Genomic DNA, 16152 nt, shown 5'->3' with positions numbered 1-16152 from the left:
TATATAAGTAATGTTGTTTGTTTTGTTAAGATCTAGGCCAAAAGTTATAGCTGGTAGCAAAGGCGTAACATTCTTTTCTTATACTGTCATACATTTTCGAGAGCCAGGATGTTGAACTTGACCCTTACCAACCTTCACCCAATAATCCAATCCCAGCATCAGCCAGGACCTGGCTCTGATGCCAATTGTCGATAAAGTGTTTACCAGTCGGCCAAAAGCTATAGCTAGTAGTAGAGGCCAAAAATGTCTTCAAGCGTTCTTCATTGCCTTCAATGAGCTCTCAACTCTTCAGGTCTTCTGAATTGTGTTTTGGAATGAAAATGAAGGCCCTATTTATAGCTGAAGGCCTAGCCAAAATCTTTCAACCAACTCTAATCTTAAATTAATTAATTATTTATTTAAATTGTATAGCTGAAGAAAATGAATCTTGCTCAAAATCAAGTCCAGGTTCATTATTGTATAATCTAATTAAAATTCAAATTAAACTATAATTATCTAATTCAAATATAATAAAATTAATATTATATTTAAATTATAATTATAATTTATAATTCAAATATGAGATGAGCTCGTACCAATTAATTAATTAATTCAATGGCGCAAATCAAATTTAATTGGACTCATTAAATTAAATTAATTTCTGTGATAATTAATTAAATTGGCCCAATTATCAATCTTAATATTGGCCCAATAACACTTTAATCGGCCCATTTGTCGGGTTTAAATTTTCGCTGTCATCATCATCATCATCATCATCATCATCATCATCATCATCATCATCATCATCATCATATCATCATCATCATCATCATCATCATCATCATCATCATCATCATCATCATCATCATATCATCATCATCATCATCATCATCATCATCATCATCATCATCATCATCATCATCATCATCATCATCATCATCATCATCATCATCATCATCATCATCATCATCATCATATCATCATCATCATCATCATCATCATCATCATCATCATCATCATCATCATCATCATCATCATATCATCATCATCATCATCATCATCATCATCATCATCATCATCATCATCATCATCATCATCATCATCATCATCATCATCATCATCATCATCATCATCATCATCATCATCATCATCATCATCATCATCATCATCATCATCATCATCATCATCATCATCATCATCATCATCATCTATTCATCATCATCATCATCATCATCATATCATCATCATCATCATATCATCATCATCATCATCATTATCATCATCATTCATTCATCATCATTCATTCATTATTATTTATTATATATTCATTATTATTATTAGTTTAATTATAATATAGTAGTGGGTTAGTGGGTGGTTTTATGGCCCTGTGTAATATATACCTACCTATGTATCTAAAGAACCACTAACGAATATATTGATTTGTCTTATGATATTTTGGAGTTAGACTATCACTCGAAGTATAGTCATTTGGAGTTAGGCTGTCACTCGAAGCACAACTATGGAGTTTAGCTCTTGACTCGAAGAAGAGCAACCCATACAACCTCAAGGTTATATCAAAGACAAGTGTGATCGGAGATCAACATAGCAAAACAAAACAAGACATCAACTGTGGCTGGAGATCAACACGGCTACCACTTCCGCTTTTACGAGGTCAGGTTTCTCGTATGTTATTATTTAGTATCTTTACATTATTTATGTCTAACATATATACCATATGCATGTTAAGATATATATATATATATATATATATATATATATATATATATATATATATATATATATATATATATATATGTTCCTAGTTGACTTGTTTTACGACTCATGTTCTTCTTCAATCTTCCTCCATGGCCACTGGTTTCTCGTCTTTAGAAGGACCATAAGACCTGCTACAAATTAGAAACAGGAGAAAGTTAACCATGCTTAACCCAGCAAGAACCCAGTAGAAGTAATCATAGTGACCCTCGTTTATGTCGCTTGTTATCCAACTCCCATTTCCACTATTTATGCTCAATTCGTTGATGCTGCTCATCAGCAAGCTCGCCAAGGAATAGCCAAGCGCGTAAAGAGTGGAAGCTATAGTCGACATGCTTCGGGGAAATTCAGAAATGAAGAACTGGTTCTGTGCCACAGCATTGGACCCCACTGCGATTCCCATGAGCGCATACTGCGGCACTACCCATAGTATTGACATTTTACTATCTCCGAGGTTGTCTGATGAGTGTTCCTGTTTGATTGCAAGGCTTCGTCGGATGCTCTCTACTTTGCCCACCAGGACTGCATACCAGAAGGACACAAAGATCCCAAATCCCATTCTTGATTTGGTGCCAAAATGGACTGTGTTTCCTCTGATTCTTGATGCTACAGGCAGGAGTAGTCTGTCGTATAATACTATCCAGACTACGGAAAACCCAACTCCAAATAAGCCTACTGAGCCTGCTGGGATTTCAAAGTTGGAACTGAAGATATGGCGATCCAGTGTGGTTGCTTGGAGCACTGCAAAGGAAGATTGGCAGAAATCCACAGACATTATCACACCTGTGAACCATATTGGGATAACCTTCAGTATTGCCTTTAGCTCCTCTACTTGATCCACAGTGCAAAGCCTCCAGGGATCTACTGCTGTTCCATCTGAGTTCAAGTCTTGTTGGGGATCTTGTATGATGCAAGCCTTGTTTAGAAACCTAAATTAAAATAAAAATTTATATATGTAATGATGTTTGTTTTGTTAGGATATAGACGCAACTTTATTTTCGTATACTGCCATACATTTTCGACAGGGTATTCGATTTGGCCTTGTCGGCCTCCACCATCAATCCCCTCCTAGCATGAGATAGAACTTGACTCTAATATCATTTGTTAGCTAGTAGCACTGGCACACTTTTATTTCCTTATAGGGCTACACAGTTTCAAGAGCCAAGGTACTAGAGTTGGTTTTTTACCAGCCTCAACCCAAAGTTTCTCTACCCACATGATGCTAGACTTGGCCATTTATTGGCCTCTGCCCAACAATCCCACAATAGCGGCAAATTATTGTGTGGACCATGGTCCACACAGTGCTGTGTGAACCATAATAAAAAGTACATTTTTAATATACTAAATGTACATTATTTTTGTACTGAATGTACATTATACAATATAATGGATACTCAGTACACAAATAATGTACATTTTTTAATATACTAAAAATACATTATTTTTATACTAAATGTACATTATTTTACCGTATACAAAATATGGTCTGGTCCACACAATAATGATTGCTCTATAGCCACATGGTGTTGGACTTAGCTTTTATATGCATCCGCCCAACGTGGTTGAATTGGGATACAAGAACGAAATTTAATCACTAAATTCAATGATTTACTGTACCTGAGCCTTTCACTTGGGTAACCCATGGTAGTGGAACTGTTGTGATGGTAAGCTATTTGAGTATTTCCTGAAGAAAATTTGAGGTGTCTGCTTCTGCAAGAGGCTACAATCACTTTAAGCAACCCAGGGATTAAGCTTCTTTTGGCATTTTGTTTAACATAGAAGGGAGAACCCAAAAAGAAAAAGAGAGCTGCAAAGAGCATGAACACAACAAGAATGCCATAGCCTATTTTCCACCCAGCATTCTCTTGGAGATAAACCAGACAGGTCAGACCAACTACTTCACACAATGCAAATATGGCATAGTACCAGCTGAAATAGCTCTCCATTGCACCAGCATTGTTCTGGATGTGCTTCAACTGATCCGCGCCGAACGCCAACATACAAGAAACAACTCCACCAGATCCAACAGACAACAGAACAAAAGAGGTACACAAAAGAAGGAGTTGGAAAGTTGTGGCAGAGCTGCAGGAGTCGCTGCATGGGGGAGGTTTTGCATGCGGGATCACAGTTGGTAGCCATAGAAGAACCATTCCCTACAATACATCCCACACAATTATATATGTAATCTCAAAGATTCAAATTTACTGTTTCAGTGTTTTACTCTTGGGGTGTTGAGGAAATCCACAGCTACTACCTGAAAGTGTACACTAGGTAAATCCTGCCTTATGACCCTAGCTGGTAAAAGATCACAAAGAGGTAACCAAGCTTATAGCTAGGTTGCCCATAACTGACCAGTTTATACTAAGAGGATTGGGATTCGAACTCGTGACATTGTAGTTACACGTTTGTATCTTTAGCCATCTTGGTTAGGTGTGAACTTAGTAAATCTCGCCTTGTGACCCTAACCGACGAAAGATCACAAGGAGGTAAACCAACCTAATTAGTTAGTTTAAACCAAGAGGGTTGGGATTAGAACTTGTGACCTTGTGGTTACAAGTTTGTATCCTTAGTCATCTTGGTTGAGGTGTGCACGGGCCACCTTATGACCCTAGCCGACAAAAGACCACAAAGAGGTAAATCAGCCTAGTTTGCCTATAACTGATCGATTTAAACCAGGATTGGTATTCGAACTCGTCTGCCTTGTGAGCCTAGCCGACAAAAAAACAAAAGGAGATAAACCAGCTTAAATCATCCGTAATTGACCAACTCAAACCAAGAGGGTTGAGATTCAAAATTGTTACCTTGTGATTATATAAGTTTGTATTTTTTAACCATTTTGGCTGGATTACCCTAGCTGACAAAAGAGCAAAAAGAGATAAACCAGCTTAAAACCAAGAGAGTTGGAATTCAAACTTGGTACCTTGTGATTATAAATTTGTATCATTTAACCTTCTTGACTGGCCTAGGTTACCCGGTAGTGTTTCATTTTTAGAAAAATAATAGGTGTGAAAACCTTACCACAAAGCCAATGATAGATGCGATTCCTATCACTTGAAATCGGCCCATCAAAGAATCCGCCAAGATGGCTCCGGTTACAGGTACAATATATGTAATTGCATACCAAAAGTATATCAAATTAGAGCCAGTAACCATGTCCATGTGATATTCTCCCATCAAATATTTTATCATGTCTGCAGCTAATGAGCTAGTCGTCATACTCACAAGTGCCATGGTTCCTATCCAAAACCCAAACAAACACCATAGTTAATTAGTCTCTATCCTATCAAAGTAATATAACAAGAGAGTCATAATATGGATTATTTTCTCTCCCCTAAACTTTACAAACTCTTTTTTCTCTAAATTCTAGAGATTATTTTTTATTCATTATTGTTTATATCTTCCCAACAAAGTACGCTAATTAGGTAAAAACATAGTTGAATATATTGTTTATATCTTCCCACGCTTAGTATTACTATTTTTCTTGTAATATTATATCATTTAGTGAAAAGTGATATTGCGTTTAAAATTATGATACACTATATATATTTGTGGCAATCAAATTTGAATTAGTTAATCACAATACATTAATTTATATAACTATCAAAATATATGTTAAATCATAAATTTTTTTAAAGAAATTGAAAATATAAATAATAAGTATTAATAGAAATCAATGGAAGTAATGCCTCCCATAGATAATTTTTCTAAAAAAGTAAGTGTTTTAATGACTAGAAAACATAAATTTATTTAAAATCTTTAAAAATATATGATATATTATAAAAAATTTTCTAATAAAATTATAAACAATGAGCATTAATATAAATCAATAACAGTTGTAGGGTGTATTCAATTTAAAATTTTAATGACTTTTGTAGATGTTTGAAATTAAAAAAATAAAAAAAATAAAAAAAAATAAAAAAAAAAAGTCAATAAATGATTATAAGCGTTTGTGATATAAAACTTTTATAGGCTCATACAAAATTCTATAAAGAGTTTATGAAAAATCTTTAAAATCTATAAAGATTCTTCATTTTAAAATCTTTAAAAATCTACAAAAGTCATGATTGAATACATCCCTAGTCAAGTTTCAAGTTTATACAAAATAGAATGATTATGGATGATGTAATATAAGCTGAGTTTATATTTGGTTGAATTTTGGGTAAATTTAATGATAACCAAAATTTTAATCAAATTAGCTAATAATTGAAATTTTTAGAATTTGAAAGCAGATCATTGAACTAAAACTAATTATCTAATATGGTTAATTGGTTAACTTAATTAATGGATGGATGCAAATTAATTCCTGCTAACATCAGTTAATAATCAAATCCAAATTAAATGAAAGTAAGAAGGTAGCAACTCTAATTTAAATGGGTTGAGGATGGATGCGTAGTGCTTTGAAAATAATAAGTTAAAATTATATACGAACAACAGGTCGGCTCAGGTGATTAACATGCTTTTAAAATTCCTCACTTTAAGTGAGTGATATTTTCAATATCAACGCTTTAACTCACTTCTTGATTACAAAAATAAAAAATAAATAAATAAATAAAGGAAAAAATAAAAATTCATTAGATACAAATAAATACTAAGAGTTTGTTGGGCGGAAGCCGGTAAGATCAGAGTCAAATCCAACATCAAGTGACTAGGAAAATTGTTTAGCGGAGACCGGTAAATATTGCTAGGCGTTCCTCGAGTGCCCAGAGACAGCTAAACATCCAGTTTATTTATTTTTTATAATTTTTTAAAATTTGATAATTATAAACTATTTAATACTTAAATATTAACTTTAAAAAACAACTAGAATTTAAATTCAATAAAAAATAAAAAAATTTAAAGAATCAAAACACAATTCCACAAAAGTATGAGTATTAGAGTATGAAACACGTATGAAATGAAAAAAAAAAAAAAAAAAAATCCATATCTGAATCTTCTTGAAGTGAATTTAATTATCTACTGATTTATCTCTTATTGACAGATTATAAAACACACACAACAGATTCATTCTTTAGCATAACTTAATTACATTCACCGATATATATATATATGTAAAAAACAACATGCAATGGGAATTAAATAAGTTTTTATTAAAAGGAAAAGAATGGGTATACCAACAATGAAAGGCAATGTTCTGAAGCCACCCTTTGGAGACGCAGAAGTTGTTACCAACAGAGGCTTTTGCTCGTCGCCCATTTTCTCCATTATTTCTGTAGAAGCTAAGAAAGATTTTCCAATCGCAACTAACTAGAGAGAAGAGCAGTTATGATTTACTACTATCAACTTCATGTGTGTATAGTACTATATGAAAGGAAATGTCATTATACTGTATTTAATTTGTACGCATGCGAGGATAGAGACAAATAGATATTTTTATCGTCTTGTCCGACATTAAAACATATTTCGTTGAAGACAGTCCCAATTTAATGCACATATTTCTATCATGTTTGGAGGGGACGGGCGGTGCGGTGACGACCTTTCAATCAAAACGTACTATTTTATATTTATCTACCTAAAATGCAAAATACAAGTGTTTAGTAAATGACTAATAGCGGGTAGCAGCTGATTAAGTTAGTCGATAGTTAATTGGCTTTATTAGTTTGACAGATAGTATTAGCTTGTTGTAAAAGAATGTTTAATAAATTAACTGTTTATTTTAAATTTTAGCTAATGGTGTATATATATATATATATATATATATATATATATATATATATAAAGACTTATAAAGGCATAAATATATTGTATTAATTTATTAAAAAAATATCGTATTAATTTATTAATTCTTAAATTACTTTTACTATTTTTATTTAATTATTATTTTTATTATTATTTTGAAAAATGACACTTTTTTTTACTTGAGTTATTCATGTATCCACATTTGTCTCCTCAATTATTTAAAAAGTTACACCTACTGAAACACAAAGAACCAATAACACCTCCATTGAGGCTCGAACTCATAACCTTCCACCAAATAGAAATCCAACCTGGCTACCATTAGACCACATAGTCTTGGTGAACATTTTTACCTTAAAATAATTATTTCATTTATTTTCCTTTTCCAACAAATTATTGCTTATATATAGGGATGACTGCGGTTCGATTTGAACCGAACCAAACACTATAGCATCCAAACTGAAACAGTAGGGATGGTTCTTGTTGTGATTTAGAATTGGAAAAAAATAAAATAAAATAATTATTGAATTTAGGTTATTTGTAAAACAGAAAATAGAATTTAAATAAATAAATAAATTTTGAACCGACGGTTCAAACCGAAACTTGAATTAGAATAAATGTGAATTGGAACCGAACAGATTTATCATTTACAAAATGTTCAAAATTTATGTTTTTTTATTTATTTTTGTAAATTCTATTTTCTATTTTAAAAATAGCCTAAATTCAACAATTATTTTATTTTATTTTAATTTTTTTCTGGTTCTTAATCGTAACAAGAATCGTCCCTATTATTTCAATTCGGTTGCTATATTGTCCGATTCGGTTCAAATCAAACTAAAGTCATCCCTACATATAAGCAATAATTTGTTGGAGAAGAAAAATAAATGAAATAATTATTTTAAAGGTAATAATGTCCATTTAACATCAAAGTGGTAAAAGTTACCACTTTTAAAATAATTTAGGGGGCAAATGTGAATACATGAATAACTCAGGGGGAAAAAGTGCTATAAATCTATTATTCAGAGGGAAAAAGTATCATTTTTCCTTATTATTAGTAGTAGTAGTTTTACTACTAGCATTTTGTATGCGCGATGCGCGAAAATATATGTCTAATATTAAAACATTGATAAATATAAATAATTAAAAATTATAATTAAAGTTATGTATTTGCAAATAATATATGTATTATATACACACATATGATATACCATTCATAGAAATTTAATTAAAATATGAATAAAGTTCAAATTGGACACTGAATGTAACCTGAAAATTCAATTAGGCTACTGAACGAAAATAAAATAAAAAAAATAAAAAAATAATAAAATAAAAAGGTGCAATTAGGCCATTGGACACTTCAAAAATGTGCAATTAGGTCATTGAACACTCCAAATGTATGCAATTTCACCAGATAGCAGGTTACCATCAATTTTAGCAGGTTACCTACTTACGTAGCAGCTGAGTTGGCATTTTTAATAATAAAATCTAATAATTAACTAAAAAATGAAAAAAAAAAATAAATAAAAAATAAAAAATAAAAAATTAAACGACAAGGTGGCCGCCACCCACCCCGTCGTTTTATTTTATTTTATTTTATTTTTAATTTTTTTTAAAAAAAAATTATTATTAAAATTTATTAAAAATTATTTAAAATTTATTAAAAATGCCAACTCAGCTACCACGTAAGCAGGTAACCTGCTAAAATTGATGGTAACCTACTATCAGGGGCCTAATTGCATTTTTTTTTGTCCAGTGACCTAATTACATTTTCAGGTTACGTTCAGTCGCCAATTTGAACCTTATTCCATTAAAATATAATCACCAATTAAATTAATTATAGCGTGTACACTATCCATAAGCGACGGCGTTTTGACGTCCGACTTTAAAAAAAAAATCAGTTTCGATTGCCGTTAACGGCGTTATGTTGTGCATAATTTGAACTATACATTACATCCATAACTTCATAACTATACATTCAGAATTGCATAACTACACATCCATCAACTTCATAACTATACATTCATAATTGCATAACTACACATCCATAACTTCATAACTATACATTCAGAATTGCATAACTACACATCCATAACTTCATAACTATACATTCAGAATTGCATGCATAACTATACATTCAGGATTGCATAACTACACATCCATATCTTCATAACTATACATTCAGAATGTGGAATTATAACTTAATAACTATACATTCAGAATTGCATGCATAACTACACATCCATAATTTCATAACTATACATTCAGAATTGCATAACTACACATCCATAACTTCATAACTATACATTCAGGATTGCATAACTACACATCTATATCTTCATAACTATACATTCAGAATGTGAAATTATAACTTAATAACTATACATCCAGAATTGCATGCATAACTACACATCTATAATTTCATAACTATACATTCAGAATTGCATAACTACACATTCATAACTTCATAACTATACATTCAGAATGTGAAATTATAAAATTATGAACATATGTTTACGTAACTAACGGCAATTGAAAATAATTTTTTTAAAAAAGTAAAACGACGCCGTTTTTGCAACCGTGTGCACCATGCATGGTGCACACGGTTGCACAGCATAATTTGCCCGGCTTAGCCCGCCCCACCCCGCGAAAAGGGCGAGGCGACCTTTGATATTTTGGGCTCGTATTTTAGCAGGATTTTTAGCCCGCCCCGCCTAACCCACGGGCTTTGGCGGGCTGACGGGGCCCGTCAAACCCTATATAAATAAATGATTTGTTATTGACTTATAGATTAACACATTATGTATTTGATTATTTATTAGTTATTATTGTGTTTAAAAAATTACAAATGCATTAATATATGTTTAAACTATCCAAATTATTTTAGTATACACTTATTTATCTAAATTTTATTATTTTTTTTTTTTTGAAAATATCTAAATTTTATTTAAATTTAAGACTTTTGAAATTTGGCGGGCCGGCGGGCTTAAGGCAAGCTGACTTCCCTTAGGCTCGTATTTTGGTGAGGTTTTTAGCCCGCCCTCACCATATGGCGGGCTTTGGCGGGGCCGCCCCACCAGCACATTTCGACAACTCTAATGGTAATAATGATGGAGTCATCAAAGTTAGAATTAAATAGTAACGGTGTTGTAGTAGTAGTAGTAGTAGTCCGCCCCCACCATATGGCGGGCTTTGGCGGGGCCGTCCCACCAGCACATTTCGACAACTCTAATGGTAATAATGATGGAGTCATCAAAGTTAGAATTAATGATGGAGTCATCAAAATTAGAATTAAATAGTAACCTTGATTTATCGTTCCAATAAGTTAATGCAATCATTTATTTTATCAAACACTTAAAAGTAACATATTGACCAGTCAAACTTAATCAAACCAGTCAAAATTGACTTATCAGAAATATTACCAAACATGACCATTATTTCAAACTAAAATAAAATTCAAACTTAATTGCAATAAATGACTATAGAAAATAATCCATGGCACGTAAGTCAACGTAACTTGCAACATTGTTCAAGACCGTACCCACTCCTCCATATTGAATATATAGTTTGAATGTACATTTACAGTTTGAAAAAGTTCATCGCATATTATCAGCAAGTACCTTATTGAACAATGGCCATTTATAATATCTTGACTAGATAAATGATTAAATGATAACCAATGTGTGTAAATATGTATATGTATACAATAAAAATCAATGTGGTAAGAAACTAAGAATATAACAGCAGTAAAAGATGTGAATATATACAATTTGGAACAAATAAAAACATTGTCGTAACAGTGAACTAAAAACCACTCAGAATCGTCAATATAATCTTAACTCAAACTTTAAAGTGCAATCAATAAAATTATAGAATGTAATTAATAATACCATAGTGCGCGACACACATATGTATAAATGCAGTGTAAAAAATTGTAGTTTACAGTACGTATAATTAGTTACATTTAAAGTTTAAGTTATTTACAAAACCGTCATCAACTTTTCAACAGATGCATTTTGTAACTTGTTTAATTGCAATCTATGGTGTTATTAATTGCAATTTAAAGGTTGAGTTATTTACAAAAATGTTACTATACACTTTTTTCTCTAGTTACTTAATATCCGTTGAATCTTTATAGATAAAGACAACTCTAGTTAGTTCCTAATTCTCATTCAATTAGTAATTTTTTTTAGGGGTGTGCCTATATATATATATATATATATATATATATATATATATATATATATATATATATACACACACACACACACACAAAATATAGAGTTAATTCCACCTGAGGTCCCTTGTCTTTGGTGGCAATTCCAAATTTAGTCACCGACTATCGTTTTTGTCATTTTACATCCCAGACTATCGTTTTTTGGACACTTTTAGTTATTCTTATGACTTTTTCTATTTTTAGTAAGGACATTTTTGTCTCTTCATATTTTTCTTTTGTTATTTTTTCGGTTTCAACCGGTTTAATTCATTTAGAGTGTTAGGTAACCTCTGAGTTTTAGTAACCATATTTTTCAACTGATTTTTAGTAAAGTTCTAAACCAATTAAATCGGTCGAAACCGAAAAAATAACAACAGAAAAATTTGAAGAGACAAAAATGATCTTACTAAAAGTAGAAAAAGTTATAAGCAGAACTAAAAGTGTCCAAAAAACGATAGTCTGGGATGTAAAATGACAAAAACGATAGTCTCGGACTAAATTTGAAATTGTCCCAAAAAACAAGAGACCTCTGAAGGAATTAACTCCAAAAGATATTATAGATTATATTTATCGTCATGTAGGTGTCTTCTTAAAAAAAATAGTTACAGATATACTTACAGTATGTAGTGTTGTGAAAGAAAGACAACCAACTGATTAGATAATTCAAATTGGAAAGGTAAACAAATCAAAACCAAAAAAAAAAAAAAAAAAAAAAGTACCTTCGCGGTGGATGCACCGTCGGCTTCGGTGATACTGTCGGTGTTCAACGGTGTAGGATGGTTGTGCAGGCGGCGTTTAAGTTTCTTCTTTCTAATGCCATCTAAGAGAGGAGGAGCTTTTGCGGAAATGGTATTAGGCCCGGAGGGGGTGGGGGTGTGGGGGGGGGGGTGTGTGGAATGTGGATATATATAAAAATGAATATATTAAACTTTTGGTGTAATATTCTTTAGTATTTCTATTCGAATTTCAGTGGACTTACTTTTACTTTATTCTATACTTTTATAAAGTGTTAATTATTTATTTGCTTATTTCTTTTATTGTTTTTCAATTTTCTTCTTGCCAATTAACAAAGATTTTTTCACTTTTTGTTCCATAACTATTGAATTATTCACATTTGATCTCTAACTATTATTCACATTTGATCTATATTAAGTGAAAAAATAAATCCCAATTAATACTTTGTTGGTTTCAAAATCAAAGTGGCTTCACTTTTTGTTTAAAATGTTGGATTGAATTATCTACTAATTTAATAAGAGCCAATAAAGTTAGTGTTATAACGAAAATTAAAAAGTATTGGTCCAATTATTTGGTTAATTAAGTGAATGGTTTATATTATTTTGATTTTAGTATGTTGGGTAATAAGATTGAAAATCCCAAAATAATAATCCTACGGAAAGATTAATATATGGGAAAAACAGGAAAAATTGGGAAGGAAAATGTGGAGTGTTTGGGTAAAGGTTAGCACGAGTTTGAACACAAAGTTCTTTTCCTTAAAATCTTATTTGCTACCTCCCACAAGTGCTAGGAGCGTTGTAGCCTAGGTTTCCCAGGATAAAACGTGCTACGATTCTTTGTTTAAGCACATAAACAAAGAACCCGGCAAAAAAAGCAAGGGAAGAACACAGGTTGGCTAAAGAAGAGAGTAGAAGCAGAGTTTTGAGAAGCTAAAACTTTCTGGAATTCCTTTGTTTCTAGTACTGTGTAAAATGCTTCTGCCCTACCTCTCTTTATATAGGGCTGTTGGAAGGGATAGCATTCAACATGGCCATTAATTGGTATTAAAATCAATTGTGTAACACCTGTAACAGCCACCCACTAACTAGGATTAAACTCAGTTTTAAAATTGGAATTAAAACAGTATTAATTCCATAACAGATGAGTTTAATCTGTACAACAGCGTCAACAGGCTGAACTTTCGGGTTTCAGACCGTTGGGGTGCACCTGTTCAGGACACGAGAGTACAACCCGAGAGTGCACCTCTCGTGCTGTGGTGCAACACGAGAGTGCACCTCTCGTGTTCACCGTTGCACGAGAGTTGTGCTCTCGGTGCACCACAACCTCTCGTGCTCATGATACCGAAGTTTGGCATAACTTATGCCCGCAGGTGCCGGCGCACACGAGCTCGGGCGTGAATCAAGCCTTTCCGATCTCGTTTCTTGTTGGAATTTGATTTGCTCCCCCCCTCCCCCCACGCGAGAGAGCCTCTATGCTATACAATTGTACAAGCTTCAAAAGAGCTCTTGTATATAAGGGGGGGCAAATCCACTTTCCAAACCAATGTGGGACAAAGCTCACTTTTTCCCTTCACTTTCCAAGTCAAATGGGTCTACTTTGAGAATCAATATCTCATTCACCCATTATCCGTTTTGAGCGTACAATATATCAATCTCTTCGTCTTACTACGAAGAATCCGAATCCACTTTGACCCGACCCAAATCGGAAGTGGACCCCACTGATAATTGTACCACAAAATAGCCACTTAATATGCCATTTTAAGCTATTTTTCCAACAATCCCCCACATGAATGAAAATTGATTTTCGGGGTAGTTTTAAAATCGGAAACAACTGTGTTCAACGGTCGATCCCTGCATAGGATAGGTAGGGTCACACCCTTTGAACCTTCCCTCGTGAAGATACATTTACTCTACTGACTGTACGGTAGAACGCGATGTCTTTGAACCGACTGCTGTTTGTGTAGACGATGACATATCTCACACAGGAACCTCCCGACCATGCTTTGTTCTCATGATTGTGCCCATTTTGGTCGTGGGTCACCATTCCTGGTTCTGCAAGAGTTTGTGAAGAATTGTGCCCGTCAATTCTCCTTTGAAGCGACCCTCACTTCTCTCTCACATAGGTGATTCTTTTCCGAGTATCCCGCATACTCACATATGTCAACTGACATTCAAATCACTAAAGAATTTAACATGCTAACCTTGTGCGGGAGCCACTGTTTCTAACGAGGAGTGGTAGGGAATCCGAGACCCCCACAGTGACACGTTCCGTTCCATAATTTAGTTGCCCCATTGAACCTAGGTGCCAGCTAGGTTGGGTGTCCACTATAGAACTTTATACTAAGGGCTTTAGACCCATTCCTCGTCTCAACTTATCCACAGCTACTCTACATAACCCTTTGGTTAGCGGATCCGCTATATTGTCTTTTGACTTTACGTAGTCAATCGAGACAACACCAGTTGTGAGAAGTTGTCTAATGGTATTATGTCTACGACGCACATGTCTAGACTTACCATTATACATATGATTCTGTACTCTTCCAATTGCGGCTTGACTATCACAATGCACACACATTGGAGGTACAGGCCTTTCCCAATTAGGAATATCCTCTAAAAAATGGCGTAGCCATTCAGCCTCTTCGCAACACTTGTCCAAGGCTATCAGCTCATATTCCATCGTGGATCTAGCTATCACGGTCTGTTTAGAGGATTTCCATGCACCGGCTAGTGTAAACACGTAGCCACTCGTGGACTTGGAGTCCTTAATATCAGATATCCAGCTAGCGTCGCTATACCCTTCAAGTACAGCAGGATATCTGCCATAGTGCAGTCCAAGGTCTCGAGTATACGTTAAGTATCTCAGAACCTTCACTATTGCCGTCCAGTGCATGGCACCGGGGTTACTCGTATATCTACTGGGTTTACTAACCGCAAAGGCAATATCTGGCCTAGTACAGCTCATTAGATACATCAAACTACCAATAACCCGAGCATATTCTACTTGAGAAATACACTCCCCGTGGTTCTTGGTTAGATGAACGCTTTGATCTAATGGCGTCCTAGTCTTTTGCTGATTGTCCTTGTTAAATTTTTCAAGGATTTTATCAATATAATGTGATTGGCTCAACACAAGACCATCAGGTCTTCTAATGATTCTAATCCCGAGGATTAAATCAGCCAAACCCATATCCTTCATGTCAAATCTCGCATTTAACATGTTTTTGGTAGACTTGATCATCCGATCGTTACTACCAACGATGAGCATATCATCTACGTACAAACAAAGAATGACATAGCAGTCTATCGTTTCCTTAACGTAGACACATTTGTCACTTTCGTTTATTTTAAACCCGTTAGTCAACATCTCATGGTCAAACTTCTCGTTCCATTGCTTAGGCGCTTGTTTTAAACCATATAGCAATAATTTAACCAACTTACACATTTTCCTTTCTTGGCCCGGAACCACGAACCCTTCGGGTTGTTCCATATAGATTTCCTCATCTAATTCCCCATTTAGGGAAGCGATTTTAACGTCCATTTGATGAACTTCCAAATTTCGCAACGCGGCTATAGCAAGTATCATTCTAATGGAGTTTATTCTCGTCACGGGAGAATACGTGTCGAAGTAATCAAGGCCCTCGCGTTGCCTGTAACCCTTGATTACAAGCCTAGCCTTATACTTCTCAATGGAACCATCGGGTTTCATCTTCCTTTTAAAGACCCACTTGGATCCTAAGGGTTTACTACCCGGAGGAAAATCAACAAGTTCCCAAGTGTGAT

The 16152-nt window shown here is 33.8% G+C and overlaps 1 protein-coding gene across 2 annotated transcripts; it reads right to left on the bottom strand.

Moving 5' to 3' along the window:
* Positions 1 to 1589: 1589 nt before the first annotated feature.
* On the bottom strand, positions 1590 to 12505 carry LOC109190906 (protein NRT1/ PTR FAMILY 1.2-like). 2 transcript variants are annotated; one of them, XM_019341509.1, is made up of 5 exons: positions 12358 to 12505; positions 6864 to 6959; positions 4771 to 4988; positions 3370 to 3905; positions 1590 to 2681 (listed from the first exon to the last, which is right to left on the bottom strand). In XM_019341509.1, the coding sequence occupies exons 2-5, from the start codon at positions 6952 to 6954 to the stop codon at positions 1832 to 1834; spliced, it is 1695 nt and encodes a 564-aa protein (XP_019197054.1). In that variant the 5' UTR covers positions 6955 to 6959; positions 12358 to 12505; the 3' UTR covers positions 1590 to 1831. The 2 variants fall into 2 exon arrangements, with proteins under 2 accessions (XP_019197054.1, XP_019197053.1); XM_019341508.1 differs by lacking the exon at positions 12358 to 12505 and having other exon boundaries at positions 6864 to 7032.
* Positions 12506 to 16152: the final 3647 nt, after the last annotated feature.

Source organism: Ipomoea nil, unplaced genomic scaffold, assembly GCF_001879475.1.
Source record: "Ipomoea nil cultivar Tokyo-kokei standard unplaced genomic scaffold, Asagao_1.1 scaffold1596, whole genome shotgun sequence".
Lineage (NCBI taxonomy): Eukaryota > Viridiplantae > Streptophyta > Magnoliopsida > Solanales > Convolvulaceae > Ipomoea > Ipomoea nil.
The sequence above is the reverse complement of the archived record's forward strand: the minus strand, read 5'-3'. Positions and strand labels throughout refer to the sequence as shown.